Here is a 25,494-nt window from a genome sequence, read left to right as displayed (position 1 = left end):
ATTTAATTGAACTTAATACAAATCAATAATAGGAATGCGCCTCACATGTTCCGTCAAAATATTCTGTGACATTAAACCAGTTATTGGAGCAAAAGAAGGTTAGTTGTGACTGGAGAACCAGTATCTGAAAGAAAATGTAATTTAACACCAGCAATGGCTGAAGCCTAGAAACCAACATGTTTATTTTGATAATTATCAGTTATTAATTATTAATGATTTGCATTGAATCGTCTCCACTTCTCAGCACCAGCACACGTTTGGTACAAGGAAGGCGGATTGGACTTTTGCTTCAACTCCATGATTGGTTGAGAACATTTTTTAAAGAAAGATAAGTTGAAGATACCTCTTGGATAGAACATCTCCCCAAACTCTACCCAGTCCAGTTGCCTTCTTTGGAACTCTGGGTAACAATAAAAATACAAATAAAAATAACTTACTTACAATGACCTGGATGAAGGACAAAACACGTTCACGGCCATCAAGGGAGCTGTAATAAGATAGTTATATTATTGGCAAAACGACAAACATGAGGACAAAAAAAGCAGGTTTAGTCCTTTACCTGAATTAAAGATTTCACTATCTATTGACTCTTCAAGCCACCGGCCTTAAGGATTGAGATTTTCCATAGGCATTTGACCTCCATGTGCTGCATTTTAAGATGCACATTATCAGGGGCTTCATGTACCAAGAGTGCGTACGCAGATCCAGCCCTGATGTAGAGGGAAGCTTCGTACAGAGTGATGGATTCAAACAGAACAATAACTGGTTGATGTGCCAACGATACCTGTCCAGGCCAGTTCATCTTATTGACTTTTCTTTTGAAATCGTTCCTGGTCTGGTTCCTTTGAGTTAAATTGACACGTTTAACAACTGAACTCAAAACTACAAAAGCTACAACTCAATTTAAAGATGTTCTGCATTTCTCTTTATGGACTCAAAGCACAGATGAAGAAGAATCTTCACACAGGAAACAGACTTAATAATAATGAACATCACAGATACACAGCTAATAAAAAATAAATCACCAGTTCATACATGTTTCAACTTTATTCCAATCCATCATACCCAGTACTATGAAACAAAACATCTTCATCATATTTTGCCGAGGTCTGACATTCCAGACATTCACTTTTGATCATATGGGGGGTGCTGGTAACTAATGTCAGAGAAAAGATAGAGTGACATGGTTGAGGGCGCAGTAAAGCATAGCTGTTTGCTGAGGTAGTAGGCAAATCGTGCTCCTCTGAAGAAGCAGCAGAAGGTTCTGGTTCATTACAGCACGGGAAAAAAAAGTGTGAGCAGGTCTCATGAATCTGCACCGCTTCGTATTAAACATGATTTGCAAATTTATTTAAAAATGAAGTCCAATTTTTCTTTTATTCCCCAGTGTGTGTTTTTGAACATGAACCGGACGTGACAACTTGTCCTGTCCAGTCTTACAGTGTCATCTCACACTTAAATATGTCTCACACCAGAAATATTGAAAGAAAATGCCTTTATATATTAATTCATCCCTACTTTTCCCTCTCTTTTAAACGACATGAGGTAAAACATGGTGTCCAAGTGCAACAGTCAATTGTGCTACATGTATCAGAAAAACAAGAATTATTTCGCTACAAGATTCAACGCGTGTCATAAACCTTCACAAGTTTTAGGACTTTTTTTCTTTTTCCCCCCAAAAAAAGGCTGATGTCTCACGTGCCAGTTGTGGCCACTGGTGATGATGTGTTGAAGGTGGAGGCTCCGGAGTCAACATAGACTTAAAGCTTCGAGCGAACGTTACATTTGAAACAACACCGTTGATAAAAAGGGGCAAAAACTGGGACAGAACTGAGTTGGGCTTAAGAGTGGATGTGGTTTAGGGTTAAAGAAACAAACAATACGCGTTTGCTTGTTTTAGATCATCTTAAAAGAGTAAGTATTCCTATTGTAAACATACTGAAAAAAAAAAATGGCTTTAACATTTGAGAACATTACGATGACATGTTCACCATCACTGAAGTACGACGAGGCTTAACTTAACTTAACCAGCTCAAAGAAACGCTAAAAGTCATTTGGCTTATGAATACGATAAGTGACAAACTAAGACGGTGATACCGAAGCAGGAGCTAGAGCGCAAAAAAAAAAGAAGAAATCGCAAATTATGGAAACAAATGTATGTACAAACACAGAGGTATTACAGTTACAGTGCAAAAATATATAGATAAAAAAGGAAAAAATCAAGCATCATACAAAAACATAGCACCAATTGAAATGGAGACGAGAAGGTAAGAGTATGAACTGAGGTAATTCAGTGACAGATGAGAAGCTCAAGCAAGACATAAACTAGGACTTTATCGGATCACATTGTCAGTTTAGCTCCAGCTTTGGTGAACTGTAAGGGGGTGAAAAAATAACAAAAAAAACAAGCCAGTGAAGTGGACTTTTTTTTACTCCATGAAGAAGTTTTACAACGTGATCTTTTGAAACATTAAGCATACAAAATGCTCTGGCTGGCATCTTCAACTGAGTTTTCACAACCAAATCCAATCATTTTTCTTTAGGTAGGAATGTTAAAAAAAAAAATCAAGTCCATTTAACATAAACCTGGGAAACAAAAAGGTAAATGACTTTATTTTCAAATATATTTTCGTGATAGGAATAATTACTCTTTTCTGCCACTGGTTGCAGAACGACAGACCCTACTGGACCAAGTGCAAAAAGTGTCATTAAAACGCTGCCGTGTTATATTCTGAGGACACATTAGAGCCATAAAGTTATATAATGGAGCCTGAACCAACGAACGGAACCACTCGCTTCAAACGCTATTGTGATTCCAAAAAAAAAAAAAAAAAAAGCGAAGAGAGAACATATAGATTGTATTTGCGCAAATAAATGTGAAAGATTTTTAAAATATGTTTAAGAGATCAATATCCTGTCGAAATCTTTGTTTTGAGTTGAGCCGCGGAGTTGTCGAAGCCTCTTGACGCCACAAGGTCGTCCACCACGATCAGTTACATTGACCCTGAGGTTGGTTGGCCTTCAGGCTGCGTAAAGCTCGTCGCGCCGCCGCCGACTTGGCGATTCTGTAGCTGCGGCCGACACCTTTGAACTTGCCCTTCCCCACGACCTCCACCGTCACGCGCACTTTGCCGTCGTAGGTGCGTTCTGCCGGGCTGCGGGAAGGAAGGAGGGAGTTCAGTACGTGATGTTCGCTCAAGAGACAAGACTTGACACAGGCAATAGAAAATAATTGACCTTTCATGTCACCAGCATTTTATTTGTGTCCATTTGTTGAGCGCGCAGTTAGAAATTTTGAGCACCTAAGAATATGTTTTGCGTGCACCTAAGTGACAGTTTGCACGTCATTTTTACTAAAGCTTTCTCCGGTCTCTGTGATTGGTTGGCTCATTGGAACAAATGAAGCGCTGTGTAGAAGTTGAGCGATCGTAAAAAGAAAAGGGCGTGCGTAAAGTGAGATTTATTGAACGAAAAAGAGATTTTGGTTTCCTCAAACCACTTTATTTTTTGCTGGAGTAAAAATTGCATGCAAACTGTCACTTGCGTGCATATTCTCAGGAGCACAACATTTCCAACCGGCGCGCTCAACAAATAGGCACAAATAAAACGCCATAGCATTTTATTTTTAATGTTTCTATTTTCTGGGTTGGTTACATTTATTTAATACCCTTTGTCACATGAGGAAGTTTCTAAATTAAATTTGAATAAACTAATTCAAACCAAAAGTTTAATTTCAGGTTTCAATCAATGATTTACTCCACCTGAACCACCTGCATATTGGGAAAGATGTGAGCAATTCAACATAAAAATAAAACACCAGAGGCCATGAAATAAGAAACGGATAAGACCTTGAGTTGATAAAATTGATACTGTACATAGTTACTTATTTGACTAGTTTTGTTTTTTAGCATAGATGATATCTAGGATGAATAAATGTACTTTGACATTGATTCCACAACATTTTAAAGGAAATTTCTGAATATAGTTTTGCCCAGAATTTATTTTCAACAGCTCTTTTAGAGGTTATTTCACCGTTTTTTGTTTTGTAACATGCTGCTTCCACATCTCAGAGTGAGTGTTTACTGTTATACATTTGAGAAATACCATTAATTTTTAAAAAAATATAGTACAGTTGTTGTTTTGTATTTCATACTTGTTTTATCGTCATAATCTTTTGAGCCTTTTTTAATGAAGTGGGTCGTGTTCAACTGACTTTTATTTCTGTCTAATTTTGAGTGACAGTTGTTAGTCTAAACGGTGCTCCAGAGGGATCAATAAAGTCCATCCATAAATCCATCGCTGTCTATACGTTGATCTCGTACCTGAACTTTGCGGTCTCCGGCTCCATTTCCAGCAGCTCTCTCACGGGAGAACGTGGCACATTAGCAGAGAATTTCTCTGAAGGTGCAAAAAAAAAGAAAAAAGAACACGAGACGTTCTTAACAGGTTCTTCACAAACACAATCACGGATCATCGATGGAAGTCGTTCATGCTTTCTTACCGATAAGTGGCCTCATCATTGGAAAATACACCTGCCAGACCATTTCCAAAGACATCCCACTGTCCATGTAAATCGCTCCGGCAAGCGATTCAAATATATCTCCCATGGCTTTCGGGACCTCGATGTCCTCCTCCTTCTCTTCGTCCTCCTCAGAGCGACGCAGCTGATAGAAAACAGACGCTTAAGATGTGTTCACTGTACATTTAAATTCCTATCGTTTTGAGTCATTAGCAACAATATTCAAAAAATCCTGAATCACCAGATGAAACACCTGCGTATTTTGCTTATTGAATTAACAGAAGAAAATAATAATAAAACCATAATTTGTTAGTAACAGCTTTAATAAGAACTTGATTATGTAAAAGTTCTTGTTTCCAAATGTCAAGTGATATCATTTATACTCAGGTGTTGATATCATATTAACTAAATAAAATTTACCTCAGAATCCATGCCTTGCATCTCATTCTTTTCCAGTTGAAACTGAACGAAGTCGTCGATGACGTGAAACAGTTCTGGGGAAATGGCCTTGAAGTACTTGTGGTAGTCGTACTTGACTGCGAGGGATGCAAAGATGGTGTTGTTGACCAGTGCCGAGCGCAGGTCGGTCAGCACTCCAGGGGAGTGTTGCCGGGGATCTTCATAAAGGTGCTTCGTTATGAGGTAGTCGAGAATTGCATCACCGAGGAACTCCAAACGCTGGTAGCAATCTAAAGAGACGGAGGGAAAAAGTAAACATCATAAATAAAATGTTTAAAACCCAAACATGGAATTAAAAATAAAAATTTATACTAGCTGGAATCTGACCTGTGATGGTGTTGTAATGATACGAAGCGTGGGTGAAGGCTTGCAAAAGATAGGCCTTGTTCTTGAACGTATAGTTAATCTTCATTTCAAAGTTCTCAAATCCAGATATCAAGTGGTGAAGGTGGCGCTTGGTGTCCGGATGGTCCAGCATACAGCGAGGCGGGATCTTGAGCCAGCCGTAGCACTGATCCAACGCCGACTTCTGTTGCAGTGCCTTTCCTGACGCCTGCTTGTATTGCTGCTCGAGAGGTAAAACCTGTGAAGAATGGTAGACATCCAACATTTACCAACCATCTGAAGACATTCAAGCATTAAATGAATGAAGTCATCTTCTTCCCACCTTGAGTCCCAACGAGCAGAGGAACAACTGGGCAGCTCGCTCGCCGCAGCTGGTCAGATAGCAGCCCAGCAGAGCCTCGACACAGTCAGCGATGCTCTTGTCGGCGATGCACTGTTCCGTGTGGAGGTCGTAGGAGATGGACTGTTTGCCGAGTTCACTTCCGCAGTTCTCGTCCGACGGGTTCCAGAAACCCACCACGAAGTCGTCTTCTTCACTGGCCTTGGTGGGGTCAAGGTAGCACATGGCGTCCCAGGAGCTGTAGTCGAACTCCTCCACGGAATGTGCCCGGGTCACCGTCTCCGAGTGGTATTTACCGACGGCAGAATTGAGTTGCGCTTTGGGAGACTTCCACTCGTAAGTTGCCGGCAGAGAAACGGTTGGATTGGCGGGAGGGTCAGACGCAGGTGGCCCGCCGAGAGAAATCTTTTTTCCAAATGCTCCTGATCCCAACAACATGTTGTCTATGAACTTGATGTGCTCGTTGTAGTACTCGAGATCATCCTCCATGTTGGCCTCGTCCTTTGGCTCCTCCTGCACAATAAGCTCACTGTCTGGATCAACCTCTTCTTCCTCCACCTCATCAGCTATAGTATCCCCGTTGGCGAGGGTCTCCTGATCAGCCTGAATGGAATAGACACATTAGAACAAGTTAGATTGATTTTTAGCCAATACAAATGTCATAAAGTCTTCAAATCCCTTACGTCCATGATCGGTTATACCATTTCAACAACTAAACTGAACTGTCACTCGACAACTCCCTTGCAAAATATCTTCGGTGAGTAGAATATTCATTATAATCCCCATTATATTATAAATTATACATTTAGGTGCCAAAAATCTTTAAAATGTATCGATTTAAACTTTTTTTTTTCTGGACCTGCAAGTATCTGGTCGAGTCTGACCAGCCATGTTTACTGACATTTTCCGTCACTTCCAACCTAATTTCATGAATTTGACCAACTAATAATACACCGTAACTGTGCTTCATGTTTCATTACTGTACACTTAAACAACTTATATCATGTTTGTTCAATCCGGGCTATTAATTTGATTTTTATATGTATATTTTGAGAGCCAAATTCTTCTACTTGAAAGTTAATTTGTTAAAAATGCATTGCGATGGGTTAAAAATATTAATTGAATTAAAAATGGTTAACATCCTTATTACATAATGAAACATATTTGTTCGGTTTCTTTGCTAAGCAAGCTTTCCAATGATACCAACAAAAATTTGGGTAGATATTGAGAAAGTTAATTTCACAACTAAAAGAGTGTACCCTGTTGACCAGAAATTAGTGAATGTTCATGGAATATAATCGATTAATACTCAAGATACTTATATGGGGATTAAAAAAGGATAGATATAATACTTAATATTATTAGCCGTTTGATATTTTCCCGCTGACAACCGCTAGGGGGCACTGTAGCCCTGCAGAAACTACACAGAGGAATAATAAATGATAATAAAGAATGCAATGGATTTAATTTGGAGTAAAATTGAGAGTTTGGTAAACTTGTTCATTCAGACTTATAACTATAGAATAAAGAACTTGCTAATAATTAAATATTAATTATTGAATAGCCATAGATGCGTTACACTAGGATACTATTGTTATCTCTTTTTATTATCAGTATTGCCTTTCAACATGAAATGTCTATTCTTGGTCTCAGATATTGTGAATATACATTTCCCAAAAATGCGAATTGTATTCCAAAAAATATAGTATGCAATTTTCTTTAGATGAGGTTTCAGTGTTAAAAGTACATCACTGTTTTGTTTTTGAATAAGCAGAAACTTAAAAAAAAAAAAAAAATCCTTTGTAACCGCTTCACAATTAGTTAATTTCCTTTCGAAAGAAATTCTCATTTCAGGATTCAACACAAGAGGCACATTATATACGAGCAGTATGGAGGTATTTGGATGTTGTGGTGCTTCTGTTCGGGCGATGAAAACTGAGCTCCAGTCGCTACATTAACGTGAACATACATTTTTGCCCATTTCCAAAAAAAGGAAGGGATTAATCGGAAAATAAGTAAGTAAGTAATATTTATTTATATAGCGCTTTTCCAGACCAGGGTCACAAAGCGCTTAAACAAACAAAACAATACTCAAAAAAGTATATACACTTTAAAGATCAAGATAATACTGAGAACAACACAGGAGTTCCAGAAAATCAAGGAAAAGCCTGAACAAATAAAAACGTCTTAAGATGTTTCTTAAAGGAGTCAGTAGACTCCATCAAGCGCAAAGAGAGAGGAAGATGGTGAGTAGAAAATGAGTGAAGTATGATTTTTTTTTAATTCTCCTCCATTAGGGCATTTATGTAATTTAATAAGCCAAGGAAATATTCAGCCTTTGTAAATTCACAACAAACAATCAAATCCATTAAAAATCTATCAAACAAGAATATCAGAGACATGCGTTTGTAAATCAGGTACTTCTGCATCAAACTACAGACCTACCTCCTCTTCTTCTTCTTCGTCCTCTTCTTCAAGCTTGTCAGTGATGCTCTTGTCTTGGTTGACAACATATCCCGGAGGCAACCAGTTGACAGGGGGGTCAAAGATGGACACCACCATCATGCTGGGAAGTCCCTTCTTCTTCCCCAAGCGGTACAGGTTACAATTGCTTACCTGCCAAACAAGTAGAACATTGAACAATGTAACACTCATCAGATAGTGTAATGGACAAATGGAAATAAGGTTCAAGAAAAAGCATTACATTTTATTTCTTATTTATTTTCTTAGAGGTGCATCGAATAACTGCATTTATGCCATATATGTCTTATAATGTAATACTTTATTAGCCATTACTTGTTTTGCATATTTTTTGTTTAATATACAAATAATGTTAAACTGAAAAATGAACTGTAGGACTCAATCATTGTGAGTGTTTGATCATCAAGTGTTTGACATACAACTAAGAAATCAGTCAACAACACCTTAACTCTCCCATATGAACCGAATGTGAAAGTTCATTATCAAAGTTAAAAAAAGAAGAGAAAAACGTGTAATAGCAGCAGCTAATGCATTCATCTATTCTTGTCACTCTACCCATGTCTAACTCAAGAGGTCTGTGCGATCCAACCGTCTGACAGAGAGTTTTAAACCCGACTAATCTACTCTGCCTTCAATGCTGAGTACCAAGATAAAAATCTCACCTTTTTACTGCGCATGTAGCTGAGTCGGCCTTCATGGGCATCTGGGTAGGTACAGAAGAGGTAAGTGGTGATCGCATGCTTCAAGAAAGAGTCGCCCAGCATCTCCAGCCGCTCCAGGTTAAAACCATCACTGGCATTGGATAGCGTCAAGGCCTGCAGGATGAGACCCGGGTTTGGTCCCAGGCTCTTATGGAAAACCGTCACTTCTTTAGACTGGGGGCCTGTATTGCAGTCCGATGAAGGGACTGAGAGCACTGTGCATGTATCGTGAGCAGTGGGACTGGTGAGGGTCTTGCACTCGACAGAGGTAGCTATACTTGTGTGCTCGGAAAACTTCTTGGGCGTCTGTTTATTATTATGCTGATGAGGGCTCGTGCACGACTTGTTCAGACTGCGACGGGGTTTTACAGGAGATGAGGTAGGGCATTGCAGTGATTCAGAACTTCCCACTTCGGGCGAGCTGTTACGGGGGAGTGAAAAACCTTCATCTTGGGAAAGATGCCCCTCCTGTGAATTACTCTTGGCATCAGGGGAACTACCGTTGATGTGGCTCATGGCGCAGGTGGTTTCTTTAGGCGGGTCAGAGACGTGATGGCTCAGAAAGGTGGGGTTTGAGCAATCAAGGGCAAATTGTTCTGAAGGTGTAGTGTCATCATCGCTGTCAACGGAGCAGGACTCGACAGCATAGATCAATATTTTGCTGTCAATGGTTTGTTTCCAGCCAAAGTCCAGGTTTGGATATCTGTCAAATTCAGAGAGATGAGTAAGTAGCAGAAAACAAAGACAAGTCACATGTTCAGATGATTCAATACAATACTGAGAGGACTCTTGGGTAAAACAGATTGTACTAATCGTCCTGTATAAAAGCACTGTTATTCTGCAGACCATTTTTGCCTTTGCTCTCATTTTTTATGAGCTTAATTTAAAACATTTTGTTATCACAAAAAGGCACATTTTTCATAAAAATCGTTCACCAGTCTGTGTTAGTGAGCACTTCTCCCAATTCATACGCCTCACAGGTGTGGAATATCAAGATGTTATGCCAACAGTATAATAATTACATACGGCATACATCCGTGCTTCAGCTGGCCACAATAAAAGCCGACTCACTACAATAAGAAGGCAGACAGCAGAAACAAAGAGGCTGAAGAGCTACAAATCTCAAGACAAAACAATGAATCCCGGCCTTCGGGTCACAATGACCCTGAGATAACGAGGGTTAAGTAAATAAATGGGTATAAGTGATTAGAGCAATCCCTTTCCAGATAACAATTCACACTGTGCATCCTTGATCTATCGCTGATTTAAGTTCAATATTTATGTTTATAAAACCACCATTTTCTTTGCCTTATAAATTGATAGCGAGATAAAAACTAAATACACACACGAATAGAATTCTGTAAAAATCTGGGAGAAGATGCCTCCACTTCAGTAATTAAAGAAGGTACTTATACGCGCAGGGCAGTTTTAGGCAAGAAATACCCCATAAATATATGATAAAAATATTTTTTCTAATCTTGACTAATTATTGAAACAATAATTGTTGAATACATCTCAACCATTGTTGAGCATTTGTTTACAAATGTCATGTGTCCATTGATAAAAATAAGGCATCATTGGAATAGCTTCATAAATCCACAGTATTATAGTGTAATACATTTCCACCAAAATCTAAATGTCCGGTATAAAGTGAATAGTGTACCAGTCTCTGTAAAACTACAAATGTCCTTGTAACGATTATATGTTAAAAGTGTAATACCTGAAGTCAGGAGGCAAGTTCTGAGAGCCCACTCCGGCTTCTTTCGCTGTTCGGGATCTGAGTTCTTCAGCAGTCAGCAGGCAGTGTAGGCGGTAGAGAATGCTGGGCAGACACACCGCCTTTCTCCAAAGGGAGGCAGGGATGGGATGAATGGCACAAAGCTCTGGGACTAGAATCTGAAAATGAAATGGAAACAGAAAGACGCACTCTTTAAAGCCGTTCATCAGCAGAAATCGTTATTAAGAGTAAGTACATCAGTCATTTTAAGTGGACAAAATGTCAAAACTTTTGATAATGGTGTCATGAAAGTGAGTCAGTTTGAAATGTGATGCTGTTCTACTTTAAGTCAAAAACCTTTTTGTATATTTATTTTTTGTTTACACCTGTCAACCCCGTGGCTCCGGCCGGGGAGGAGGTCTCGCGATAATCTTCCATGAGAAGTGGAAAGTCTAGCCGGTGTCGTCGCCTGTCTCCAGCTCGTTTGAATCCGCTGTCTGCGAACTGTCTGGTCCCACTCCAACCATCATTGCTACTCAGTTCATTCAGTTAAAGTCCCTTAAATCCATCCCTTCCTCAGTCACTTCAGGTGTGCCTCAGGGCTCTGTCCTTCACCAGCTCCACTGGCTCCCAGTTCAGTTCCGCATCCAGTTTAAAGTCCTCCTGTTTACTTTCAAAGCCATTCATAACCTTGCCCGCCCATATCTGTCTGATCTCCTCCATGTTCCCACTCCGTCCCGCTCTCTTAGATCCTCGTCCTCCATACATCTGTCTGTCCTCACCGCCCGTCTCACCACCATGGGGAGCAGAGCATTCAGCCGCTCTGCTCCTCGTCTCTGGAATTCACTACCACCCCAACTCAGAAACATTGACTCATTCCCCCATTTCAAATCTCAGTTTAAAACTGCTTATTCCATTTGATGCTATTGCTCTACCCTTGTCTGCTTCTTTTTATTTTATACATATTTTATTGTTGTTTTAAAACGTTTTATGGATGTAACCTATGTATGGTGACCTTGAGTGTCAAGAAATGTGCCTTTAAATAAAATGTATTATTATTATTAAGCAGTATTAAGCCTCTTGCAAGGATGTTCAGTGAGTGAAGGTGCGTTATAAGATTGGGTTGTGAGCTGGAGTGCAGAACCAGTAAAAGCTCTGACACCCGACAATAACATGCTTATGTGCTTTGCACATTTTTATGTAATTTCTGGTCACCGTCTAATTTTTTCCGAGCCATGAAGCGGGGCTTTGAATGTGCGAAAGTCGGTGTTAAATAAAGTGTTAGAAATTATTAAAGACAACTGTAATTGACACTGACATACAACCTGGGCGAAATGTTATTACAACTTTTATTTTAAGTTTTTTCATTGTTAGGTTTAAGCAGCGCTAAACATTTAATCTATTGCCGAGCCAATTATTTTAGCATTAAAGGGTAAAAGGCGATGTTTTATGTACGTAATTGGAATGACTGATATAAGGCTTCGCTGATTTCTATTCCAGGGATTAATGGCTGGAATTAGCATGAACTTTAATGAATTATTAATACATCTTTGTGGGAAAAAGCCAAAGCATCCAAACCTGTTTGTTCTGCAAACTCTCCCACTTGGCCTTTCTTTTCTCTGCACTGCTGAGTGGCAGGGCCTTTCCTTTCTGATTCAAGTGTCGAGGCGTTAACAGGTTCAATCTGTAATCAGAACAGGGAATTAATAATAATCAAGTTCTATACAAGAGAATTGAAGGTCAAGCTCATGAGGCGTATAGTTTCCATATTGTAGTTATTCTTATTCAAGGAATCTGCTTACACAATATAGACCAGAGGTTTTCTTTCTTACCATCATATAAGCATGTGAAATATTTTTCCATTTCCCTGTCGATTAAGACCACAATCATTTTGTATCACCTATTTTATTCGACATTTCAAGGAAATGTGCATGTAGACTAGTAATCCTTAGTGAAGGTTTCAGAACAACTCAATCATGTTGAAAGAAATGTGACAACAGGGGGAGCATTCGCCCCCCCCAGGGAAATTTTATTGCGTCCAATTTCGATTAAATTTAAACCGCCAGCATGTGGACTTCTGATCTCTCAGTGGAGGTTTAAGGAGCCAAAGCAATTTTGATTCAATTCAAACAATATATTTATACACAAGTTAGTTGTAAAGTGGTGAAAGGGGGCAAATGATTCAAACTTCCTCTGGAGATATGAGACAACAATAAGAGTTATAGGAAGATAAGCTATATGCTTCAGAAATCATTGGACTGCATACCTCAATTTCAATGGATAATAACCCCAGAGTATAACGCCAGCAGGGACTAATGACATTTGCAGTAGAGGCCTGTCAGAGCATCACCAGGGATAAACCCAGTGCCTGGTGATGTAACCAGACTGCAGGCTATGACTGATCTGATCTGAAAATGATTTGCATGTATTGAAATTCATTTGACCCTTGCATCACTTTTGGTCACCTAAAAAGTGGGAAGCAAATATACAAACTAATATAATTTCAAAACAGATAATCCGATTTGAATGCAAATACGCTCAACTTAAAGCTGAAGTCCCGAAGTTAATGCTCATCTTTTAAGTTAAATCCATTGTAAGAATTCACGGGACTATGCATGCATATGTAGGTGTCTATGTCATGTTTTCAGTAGCACTACAAAAAAAGTATATAATAATAGTAAAATCATTATTTAAATTTTTCAGTTTTTGGTAACAAAAATTTTTTTGTGTGTTGTGTTTATCTCCCTACCTCTTGGATATTCATTTGATTTGATGTTGCAACACTATTTAAAGTGACATCATTGCTTTTCTCCTAAACCGGAATAAAGGTTGCTCTTTCAAGCTTAAGGCAGTAATGATACATGTTGGATTGGCCATTCAATATGCTTTTTTTTGTCAAAACATTACTAGTATTTTATCCTGTTTTTTTAATCTAAATTTGTGAGTTCACACTTTGACTCACCTGGATGACGTGTGATCTACATCCAAAAGAGGTTGGTTCAGGTTCGAGAGGTTCAGGTTGTACTTGGTTTTGTAGTACTCAGCAAAAGTCTCATACTCTGGTGAGGGAAACTTGCTGAGAGGCGTCAGGTCTGTATACACGTCCGCCACATAAAACCGATGAGGTTGGTCAAAGTTACGGTATCTTGAAGAAGAGAACAAAACGGTCAAATTAATTGAAAACGCATCAGAAATCCACGAGCAGATTCCAAATTAAGTACCTTGGAATGATCACAGCATCCTGGTAGTCTTCCAGTTTGAAAGTAAAGGGGGTTTGTTTCGTGTATTGGGTGGTGGGAATACCAGTACGGGCTTCGGAGCTTTCGATGTCCTCCATGAACTTAAAGTCAATGTCCAAAGTGTTAGAATCCCCAACTGAAAAGACAAAAATATACAATAAATGAATAATGATAACTGACAAACATGTGCAACAATCTGCTAAGCAAAGAAACTAAAGAACATGGGCTGAAATGTAATCAGGCAGGTTTTGTTTTGAAATGATCATTAATGGTTACATTTGTGGAAAAACCTAAAATGCTGACTCACGTTTGTGTGGCGGAGGAGGGCACCTAGAATATTACTACACAATATTTTTTTTTGGCCCTTTTAAACACCATAATGTAGGGCGTGAGTATATTTTCCTGTACCTCCTTACACCAGGCTCATCCAGGAATAACTATTCTTTAACTATCTACTACTAGTATAAGCAGGTATTTTGTCGTAGCATACATCTCAGCACGGGCTTATCCACTTACCAACATTCAAAGGTAGAACGCAATAAGCCGAGTCTGCCAGTCTTGGCTTGTAATCCAGGGCAGGTTTCTCCAAGCGGAGGATGTGGGAGAAGATGTACTGATGCAGGCGAGTGATGAGGTCAAGTTGGCCAGAGGTGAGCTTAAAGTCGGACTTTTGCAGTTCAATAGAGATGGTCACCTCCCCTGAGCGGGTGTAAACTGGGAAATATGGGATCTGTCGAAGGTTTTTGTAGTTGTAAGTTTTCAGTTGGCATTTGTATAATTAGGTAAATCATTACAATGAGAAGCCAGATTTTACTTACTCGTGGTATAGGTCTAGCAGTCAAGATGCCAAAACATCTGGTGGTGTCCTCTGGTGGATACAGTTTCCTGCGTCTGAAGTTGAGTTCGTCAGGAAGGGGGGTGGTTAGGACCATCCCAATCACATACAGGTAGTAAGTCTGCTCTGGCTCTGTATAACTGTCTTGCAGACATTCTGGTATCTGCAGAGCAGAAGAGAATAGCATAGTATCATTTTATGAATCGCTCAGAAAGTGGTGTTTTTCAAGAATCATCAAAATGGAAAGGTTTCTAAAGCACCGAGTGCCAAAGATATTCTTCCGTGTAATAACATGCATATTGAAGAAGTACTAACACAGTAACTTGGAACCAGTCATTTAACATTCTATATTGAACTGCCTTAGTTTGAATGTTATGCATGGCAGGATATACGAATGCACTCAATCTACGAAAGTTACCAGGTCATATACACTGCTTTTAAAATATAGTGAGCACCGTAACAACACAATGTAACTCAAAGTCAACCACACTTCATGTCCTGAGGAATTTCTACTAAAGTTGGATCCATTGTTATTTGGTTGTCATTCAAATATTTGATTAATAAAGATTTTCAATTTAACATTTTACCATGTTCCCTTTTTTAAAGCAGCGTATATCATAAGACAAATTTTAAAGACATGAGGTAACTTAATACTATGCCTTACAGCTTTGGGGTAACACTGCCTCCTTTTGGTGGAACCAGGACGGCCTGGAATGCTGGTCTCTTCTTCATCATGTAGATCAAGTTCTTCTTCATACTTTATAGTTTCCTTTCCCACTGGCATCAAATGGTCATCCAGCTCTCCTGTTAACATGACAAAAAAAATGGGATTCTCAAAAAATGCATGTGGTAACAAACATAATTGAGCATCTAGAAAGTGTTTTTACCCATTTTATGCAACTTCTCACAGCATATTAGTGCAACTGCTTTCTCTGCCAGTCTGGCACAACTCATTTCAGGACCCTTTAACGATAGACAAATATTTAGTTATTTATGAGATAAATTCAGTAGAATATTGTTATGTAAAATAATATGTTTCAGAACTACCTTAACAGGGGTTCTCAATGGAGAGTTGATGGGTAAATAGAGGTATGACTGGAACTTTCCATACTGTGTCTCCACAGTTTTACACTTTGGTGCCAAATGGGTAAAAGGATCACTGGGTAATCTGGCACAATACCTATGCACAATGGAAAAAAACACAGGTAATGGGTTATATTTGTGAGCAATCATCATTTAAAAAAATAAATAAAACAGAAACAGTCACTTCTGAATACCTGTTAATGTGCCCAATAGCTGTGTTTATGGTAACCTGGGGACCTCCATCTTCAGATCGAAGAACATAGGGCGGAAGAATGTTGTCATCATCAAACTCTTGATCAGTGTCAAACTCACTCACCTCCACTGATTTTGAACACTTGTTCCTCAAAATCTGCTCAAAAAATACAGTAAAATAAAAAAATTACAAAAATACATCAACTGTTAATGTATACACCAGTTTGTGACCCCGGGGATCTGATAGGTGCTTTACAAACGTTTGTGTGTCATTTGAATAAAACAAAATATTTTTATTATCAAACTATGCTTTGCTTATTAAGATGTACAGGCCTGTAACTAACTCACTGTCGGATGACAGAACATTTCATCAAAACGAAGATTCCATTTTACACACGGTGGCTTTAACCAGGTTCCCACGCGTTGACAGACTTGGAGTATTTTTCATCATTTCCAATTTGTAATCCGTCTCTACAATTAAAAGGAAAGACATTGAAGCAGTTGCATCAGAGGAGATTGGGGCCTCATGTACCAAGAATTATAGTGGCATATATACTTTACCACGTGAGCGTTTATATGTATCAAGAATGAAATTAGTGTGGTTCCGAGGAAATGTGAAGGATTTAAAAAATAATACTATAATTAAGATTTATCTGTGTCTGATCGCTTCAACTCTACTCATCGAGAGTTGCAGACGTTCTTTTTTTCAGCCGGATCATTCAGGCAGGATGTAGGTCGATAAATATTGTAATAGATTCAAAAAGCGAGCTCCCCGGATGATCAAGACTTGGCCAATCGTCCAAGAGCAGACCAATGCCATTCTGAGACGGAATAATCTGCATGTCAGCCATTTATATCAAATGTCTACTTGCGGCTGCACAGATCAATATCAAAGAGTGAGAGACAGTTTTCCCAAAGTGATGAGAGCCATCTCCTGAAACACACATTTCTATAGAAGCTCTATCATATGCTGACACTTGCATGATTGAGAACAGGAAACACTTTTATCCCATCAATGTAATAGGTGTTCGCAATGCAAATTAAATCACATTTACATCACTAGTCAGCGCTTTAGGTAAAATATTTTCAGTCTTGTTTTGTCTAACAAGTCCTAGATTTATCCGTTTGAATTACCTTGTATGAAAAATATAAACATTTGCACGGGAGAATCTATATACTAATTTGTGTGCAGATGTGCTCTGGTCTTTGATCCATTTAAGTATTGTTTAAAACTAAGAATAAGAAACTCTAAATCATGTTTAAAAAAAAAAAAATCAGGTCGTGCAGGGAGAGGTCGGGTACGTTAACCTCTTGGCTTAATTCTACGTTTATTGGGAGGTACACAGGAAATGTGGTTGGATTTTTGTGCACGCACAGATTCATACATGTGAATACTTTTGTGCAAAACATTTCAATGTATGCTTGTTTTTAAACAATAAAATTGACAGAATTATTAATACTTGAGGCCCCAGTTCTCTTAAGCCGCCAAAACTGGACAGAAAGAGAAAACCTGTTCCCTATTCAGTCTCAGTGTTGTAAAGTCAATGTTGGCTGAGTGCAGCAAAGATTCTTTTTTTGCCCTGGCTTTCAATCATTTTCAGTTTCGTCTTAAAACCGTAAACGTAATTTGACATTTGGTGCATCCCTAATATATGCAAGCCTTATAATCAACTTCTAAATAAAGTATGTGGGCCTTACCTTCTCTATGGCCTTATACGTCGTGAGATCTTCCTCAAAAGACTTTGTTCTCTCACTATCTGCCAACATAATGTAGTTGGAGACAGGAGCCCGGGCTCTGCCTTTAGACTGGACATAAGACCGGTACTCGGTGGGGAGGTCAAAGCGCACCACCAAATTACACTTTGGAATGTCCACCCCTTCTTCCACAATGCTTGTAGCAATAAGCAGGTTTGTTTCATGAGCCCGGAACTTTCGCAGAACCTGCAAATGATTTATAACAAAGAATTTAGAGACAAACTAAACAGACCAAAAGCAATAACTGATTTAATAAAATTAGTCGTACTAGATTTAATGAATCTTTTGTAAATTTATATATATACTGTATATATATATAAAAAAAAGAAGAAATCAAAAGGTTCACCTTTATGACTGATATAAAATGACTTCAATGGGAAAACTAAAAGATGTTTACCTCCTCTTGTTTCCTGAATTCTACTTCCATCTGCTTGTTACGGGGCTGGTTCTTGCAAATACTATGGCCAGTAATGAAGTTGTTGTTTATGTAGGCCAGCTCTGGATCCTGCTTTCCTGCCTCCTTGATTAGACTGAAAAAGAAGAAGAGTCAACTAAGAAAAGAAAAATGAAAACCCATCAAGGCATCTATCATTCTTATTCACAGGGTCTTGCGGGGAATAAAATGGAGGTTCTCTGACGCAATTGCTGCAACACAAGGGTCAAGAACAATTTTCTATTTTATTCTACCCCAACATCTTACTCATCCCTTCAGTAGGGGATTTACATATATATCTTTAACAACCTAAGCAATAACTCCCAGAAGAAAAGTAAAAGAGGATTAATTCAACAACACCTCAATCTTTTAAGAGCATTCGTGGAGTATTTTTTTTATGATCTCTGTTGCACTTCAGAATTGTATGTTAAAAATAAAAGCAACTTTATTCATAACTTTATTGATACTACATGATCAAGGTACTGCTGCTGTTTTGTCAATTCTTGGTGCAGGTACTTTAGTTTGAGTGTGTCACCATTTAAAATATAAACACTTTAAAAGAAGATTGAAATTTGGGCATTGGTTTTGAATTAAAGTAGCATTTAAGACATATTAAATGAGTATTTGTAACACTTTTTACGAGTAAGATTTGACTTTATTCTTCCCACATTGGGAAAATTTAAGAGACCAACAAGTATATGTATAATTCCACCCATATATCTTTAAAGGAATACTTCCTTATCCCCTGAAATCACTTCCAGCTTCTTTAGAATGTATATAAAACATAAAATGCGTTTGTCTCTGGTTTCCTTCTTGGAGACATGCTTGTCATGTGTCAACAGAACAAATTGCCTGTTTTTCAACAAAACAGGCAATTGGACAGGACATTGTGATGTAATAACCTACCGATTAAGGACGACAGCGGTGTAGCGCCTCTCCACGAAGATGATTCCACACAATATGTTCGTAAAAGGCGAAGGGAAGTTTGCTTCAGGTCTTTCTTTAGTCTCCACCTCTTCATCTTCGGAGTCACTCCATGAGACGTAGTTGTCCTCATTGCGGTTGTTGTACCATTCAACACTCTCAAACTGCTGACGTTCAAAAGGCTTGTATTCATGTAGGATCTCCAACAGTTTGAGAACCTTTGGCGTGACAAACTTGAGGTCCAGAGCGGCAGGAGAAAAGTGCACCTCACAGAGGGCATGAACTTTACGTAGAATGGTTTCAGTAAAGAGCAAGAATCTGCGATTGAAATCCTCCAACTCGTGCTTGATGTACTTCTGAAGCTCACGGACCATGATGCTGGCTGCTTTATCTGCACACCAGGGCCCAAGCACTTGCAACACAGCCCTGCAGTCGCAAAGAATCTGCAAAAGACAAGTGAAAATGTTACTTCCTAAGTTTACAGTACGGTTCCAAAACAGTGCTAGTTTACCCCAGCTTATGCTTTTAGTACTTTCATGTTTTGACACTGAGGTTGTGGGGATAATTTTCCATGAATTTAGGTCAGAATATATTTCACAAAACTAGCAATTGCTTTAATCAATCAAATAAATATCGAGTTTCAGAACATTCATTTATTTAGCTGCCCTGTCAAGTGACCAATTACAGTTTTACCAAGAACAATTTCTCATCTCAGCTGTTGTTTAAATAATATTTACAACAACACATTAAACTAATAAGAAGTAACAGATAAATGTTGCTGACTTAACCCATTCATTTCCTTTACAAATACATTTAGGTCATGCTTTAGTGTTTAAGTGTTTTTCACCTGTTTGGAGATCAAGGTGGGATCCCTTTCTTCGACTCCAAAAGCAATATTGCAGTCATTGAGGAAGTGGAGAGCGCTGTTCAGCTCCTGCATCAAAGACGATGAGAGACCGCTCTCATCCAAGTACGTTCCACAGTCCAGCACAACCTCTCGTGGCTGAGAAGCGTGTCTGAAATGAATACATGTGCGTATAAGAAACTTGAGAAAATTGTGCAATAGACATGTCACAGACACAACTACTGAAGTAAGTGTACCTCAGACCATCAGAATACACAATTGGTAATAGAGCTATATATGACACTAAATACATTTTAAATCATCTCCCTTACATTCATTCATCAGTGTTTTTTGGTGTCATCTTTCACACGCTGCAAAAATGTTAACATAATAATAACAATAACTCCTATAAGACTCTCCACTGGAATAGGAGTTAAGGGTTTCAGACAGAGGTTTAACTTGGTTCCTTCTTTCGAGGCTTAACCAAAATGGTTTATTTCCTACAAAGGTTATATGCGTTTTAATACAAAATGTTTCAACAACACACACATTAAACTGTTTCTGTGACTAAATTGATTTATTTTTTTATTTACACTAGCATGTTGACTGAGATATCATTAAAAACTACCAACTAAAAACTAACAAACCCTTTCAAAGTTCAAATAACTGAAATAATGTGCAAATCAAACCTATCAAGGACCACGAGGTCAGTAGCAGTTTCAGCATTGCTTTTCAGGATTCGCTCAAGACTCTGGATCTTTTGCTCCAATATCGATGGGTTACACCTTCCATTTAGAATGGACGCTGTGAGGCCAAGTATGCGAGGGCAGGACGAGCCATCGAAAAGCTGCAGAAAAAGGGGAAGGTCAATCGGTAACTTAATTTTGTCAAAAATATACTTAACATGTCGAGATCCTCACCTCCATAACGTTGCCATAAGGGTGGTCTGTGATTGCCAGATGACAGTCATCAAAAACCACCAGGTTTATTTTTGACAGAGGTAAGACTTTACTTTTCAATATATGAAGAAATATATTGCAAGTCATGACCAGGACCTGGAAAGAGAACAAGTATTTATTGACATGTTGGAAAATATGGCGAGGGAAAAGCACTGAATTAAAAAAAAACAGCTTCATTAAAATTAACAAACATTTTTGTCTATAACTCTTAAAAGGAACATATTAATCTGATAATAATCCCAACCCTTACTCGACATGAGAAAAAGAGTGACTTTTGCACCATCGGTGAACTATCACATTAAATCCAGCAGCATCGACATCATGGAGCAGAGACTAAATTAAGTTCTGTTCTCATCAATGTTTAATCCTGTGAGCTGATAGGACTGTGCAGGAGAAGTAGGCCAAGGACAGCAGCACAGTTACTCTCAAGGATGTGTTGATAGCATGCAAGTAAAAAAAGCTTCCTAAGCTTATTTTTACTTGCATGCTATCAACACATTCTTGGAACTAAGTGTAAAAACAATTTGCTCATCGCATGATCAAGTACTACTGGTCCATTTGTAACAAAATAAATAATCTGCACCAGGCAAGATCAATAACGAGAATTATTAAATAATCTTATTTCTCTTATGTTGAAATTCGTAAATTTGACAGTTTATTTTCATGCAAATGACTTGGATAATAACGTGATAAAAGGTCTAAAAGTTAGAACTAAAATAACTTTACTCACCTGTTTATTGACTATCTCATGACTCCACTGTTGGTCCGTCCATGATAAAGTCTCCCCCGAATCTGTATATTCTCCCACGAGGAGGTCAGAGTGAGTTCGGAGTACTGTTGCCTGCTGACCTACGGAGGAGGCTGAAATATGTTCACAGGAAAATAAGTTATAAAGGTTGTGGGGGAAAAAAAACCTATTCAAAGTTTTCTTATTCAAGGACAAGAGAGGGTACCTGCGTTGACAAGAAATATAGTCCTTTTTGCATTTTCTTGGTAAGCCCCACGTATTTGGTGCGAGAGTTCTTTTGTTAGCAGTACTGCAATGAATGTCTTCCCTGAGCCACTGTTCAAGCATACGATTGTATTATGTTCCAAAGCTGCCTCAAGAAGTTCTACCTGTGGACAAAGATGGGGAGCAAATAAAAATTTAGAAGAAACAAAACAAAAAAGGAATGTAGAGGGAATTTTTTTGGGGGCTCGTTGATCCAGAGCCGAATTTTTAAATATGGGCTTCAGAGATAAGTTTAAATTGGGCCGAAACACAACCACAGGGTTCGACTTAATTTAAGTTGTTTTAATAACACATGACGAGGACATTGTAAAGATGCTGAAATAGAAAGTTTATCATGGAATGATTAATCACTGAAGGTTTTCAAGGTGGAAAAGCTTTTGCTAATTAACTTACAAAAACGATGATCAATAAGAGACCTCGTATTACAGAAGATATTTTTAGATTACACGGAACACTAGAGAGACTATCCAATTTCAGAATATAGTCACGACATCATATACCTTTTTTAACCATTACATCACTAGAAAGAAAAATTACGGTGTTGTGATATAATTAGTATAGATTATAGCAACACTGAGGAAGTTGAAAAAAATATCAAATATTTGAGCAATTAGAGCAATATCTTCATGATAACAAAATTAGCATGTAGAGGGGAGGGCGACTTGATCAAGTCCAGGGTAAGGGGGTGTCACAAGACCCCCATGGAAATTCAAATGCATCCAACAAAAAAAAGATACACACATTAAAACATATTTTACGTTCATTCTAAGTGAGCTCATTCACATGTATTGCTGTTATATGTTATTATTAAGCTGCTTGTAATATCCCAGATTCGGTAAATAAAATAATTGAAGAGTGAACAAAGAATAACAGTTCAAATACCTGGTATTTCCGCGGCGTGTAGATGTTATCATGAATAGCCTCCTGCTGCCATGGAAGAGCAAAGAAAGGCCCCATGGATGATGTTGCTGGGGTGATGAGTTTTAGGCCTGCCATGCTTTAAAAAGTTGACATCATGCGCGGAACTCTTCCGGCCGTCTATCTTTTCTCATTTCATTGATGTTCACTGGCAAAGAGAAAAAAAACTGTAATATTAGTGGAGTTCAAATAGGTGATTATATAGATATATAGACTTAAATGTAATTAGAACCTATTCATATATTATTTAGCCTTGTTTTAAAGGCTTGGATTGTATCTCAACTTACACATTCCAAATACGTGAGAGCAAATAAAATCAGGTTACAGTCACTGACAAACTAATGTCACATACTTACATGTTATAAGATTGAAGGAGGCGACACCTAAATCATGTTTCAAGATCTTCGTTGATCCCCTATAGATGTTCCTATTTACATCAGCGGGAAAGAAATTCCTGTAAGAAAGAACCAACACCGTTTTTTATAGTAGACCTTAGTTCCATTTTTTTCCCCATTCAATCACATCAAAAGAAATCACTGTATTCTTCTCTATGCCATAGACTAATATTGCCACCCTTGGTTTATAAAAACCACAAATAAGATTTAACTGCACTGGATTGTTATGTACGATTTGGAAATAATTCAGTACTGTACAACCAACCATGGTACCTTCAATATCATGAGAAAAAAAAAAGAGTCCTTTAAACACACTATTCCTCAGTCATTAAGGTAAGGTAAAACTTTATTTAATTGACACAAATTGTTTTTTTCCAATAGCCACAGTAAATACAGCAATTTTTCATAAAAAATAAATCAAAATAAAATAAGAACAAAGAGAAATAAAGAGAAAGAACAAGATGATACAATCTAAGTCTAAAGATAAAGAACATAAGGTTAACATTAAGGTACAGTCAGAATGAGTGCACGAATGCTCCTTCCCAGGTGCAAAACTAATAGACTCAAGGACTCATTCATTCCTCGGGCTATTAAATTGTACAATTCTGAGTTCGGGGGCAGGAGTGGAGTGAAAGTATCTGGATGTTCTGTTCTATGTTAGTCTTTGTTATTTTTCTTTGATCCATGTTCTTTGTCTTTAGACTTAGATTGTGTAATTGTGTTATTTCTCTTTATTTCTCTTGTTCTTATTATATTTTATATTATTATCCCATCTAGATTTTTTTTTAAATACATAAAACTAGGGCATTCACTGAAATCAAAACATGTCTTTGCTGACACAACAGATAAAAAAGTACATTTATATATATGATTTTTGAGGACCACCATAAATGAGGACACAACTTCAGTCAGACACTAGTATGAATGTTCGCCAGAATAAAATGACTTCACTTGAATCTTCTGTTATCAAAGTAAACACAAATACGACCCAAGTATTTCTACACTGTCAACATTGACTGTTCTATCACCGCCTACGAAAAATCGAAGACCATGCTGACGTAGCAAGCTAGCACGTTAGCCGTCAGACTCTCAGGTATAATCTGAGATACAAGACATAAATGTCAAGCTGCGAGTTAACATTTCTAAAAAGTAGAAACAAGCTGCATATAAAAGGCGCCATAAGTCTATTACTACAATAACACTAATGTCAAATCAAAGGTAAATGGGAGTCTTGCACGGATGCCGAATCGGCACTTTTAAGTCATACTTAAATGGGTTTTTGCAACGAAAATGTGTATTCATCTATATCTTTAATTTATATATTACATTTAAAGACAAAACAATGGGTTATTTGTCATTGACTTCAGTTGAAGTTTGCACCACGCAGACACAACACAGACAAGCTAGCTAGATGGCTCAGGCTAGCAAGAGAGGGAATAGGGACAACGTTCCATTGCATGACCGTGGAATAAAATGGCGCACCTCCTCACCTGAATTGAAATAATGAGCAGACAGAAAAGTCAAAAAAAAAAAAGGCAGTTCTCGTCTCTGGTTCAATAGGCTATTTGCACCTGAGCAGACTGTGTGCTGCCTTTCGACGGCTACTTCCTGAGACGTAGGCCTCAACCTCAGTCGCGACCGGAAACTGATCCGTCACTTACGGATCTGTCCGTCGTGTCCAACCACTTTCAAAATAAAGCTTTGTCAGTCAGATTTTTATATATTTCTTTGTTTAATGATTGTGGAATCATTGACTGTATCTATTGTAAAACCTTAAAAAAACTTTTATTTTATTTTATTTTATTTTTTTATTTTATTTTTTGTTTTTATTTTATTTTATTTTATTTGTATTTTATTCTATTTTATTTTGTTAATAGTGTTAAATGTCTAATATTGTAAATACTCTGTATATTTTTAAGATCGTTTTATTTTATTTTTTTTATTATCTTTTTTATTATTTCTTTTTTCCTTGCACTTTATTTTTTTCAACTGTGCTGTTGTAAAAGTGTGTTTCCCCTCTGGGGATAAATAAACATTTTCTATTCTATTTAACAGATTATGATGACCTTTACCCTTTGGTGGGATTTCAACTCAGTAGCATAATTGTAATTTGATTTAAAAAAAAAAAAGTTTATGTAATAACATGAGTTAATAACACTGGACTAAATGAACATTTCAAAACCAAATTCAATGATTTGAACTTTCCCCATTTGACCACTTAGGGGCTCCATAAACGTTATATAAACTGAGCAATATTAACATTTATTTATTTTATAAAACAGGTGCACCAGTGGCCTTCTTAAAGTTTGACACATATGCCAACCTAAATGATTATAACAAATT

The 25,494-nt window shown here is 37.9% G+C and overlaps 1 protein-coding gene across 1 annotated transcript; it reads right to left on the bottom strand.

Moving 5' to 3' along the window:
* Window positions 1–1,028: 1,028 nt before the first annotated feature.
* On the bottom strand, window positions 1,029–24,744 carry dicer1 (dicer 1, ribonuclease type III). Its single transcript, XM_087802012.1, has 29 exons — window positions 24,642–24,744; window positions 23,113–23,210; window positions 22,721–22,904; window positions 21,780–21,942; window positions 21,557–21,687; window positions 20,788–20,922; window positions 20,557–20,714; window positions 19,871–20,039; window positions 19,006–19,466; window positions 18,064–18,196; window positions 17,610–17,852; window positions 15,914–16,068; window positions 15,684–15,816; window positions 15,524–15,599; window positions 15,301–15,440; window positions 14,620–14,799; window positions 14,318–14,531; window positions 13,784–13,937; window positions 13,525–13,707; window positions 12,141–12,246; window positions 10,566–10,741; window positions 8,807–9,548; window positions 8,109–8,279; window positions 5,646–6,266; window positions 5,306–5,561; window positions 4,940–5,208; window positions 4,502–4,664; window positions 4,323–4,398; window positions 1,029–3,155 (listed from the first exon to the last, which is right to left on the bottom strand). Exons 3-29 carry the CDS (start codon window positions 22,832–22,834, stop codon window positions 2,990–2,992), a joined length of 5,688 nt encoding a protein of 1,895 aa, XP_087658138.1. The 5' UTR covers window positions 22,835–22,904; window positions 23,113–23,210; window positions 24,642–24,744; the 3' UTR covers window positions 1,029–2,989.
* Window positions 24,745–25,494: the final 750 nt, after the last annotated feature.

The sequence above is a fragment of the Callionymus lyra genome, chromosome 11, assembly GCF_982586985.1.
Source record: "Callionymus lyra chromosome 11, fCalLyr1.hap1.1, whole genome shotgun sequence".
Classification (NCBI taxonomy): domain Eukaryota; kingdom Metazoa; phylum Chordata; class Actinopteri; order Syngnathiformes; family Callionymidae; genus Callionymus; species Callionymus lyra.
This window is presented reverse-complemented; position numbering and strand designations above follow the sequence as displayed.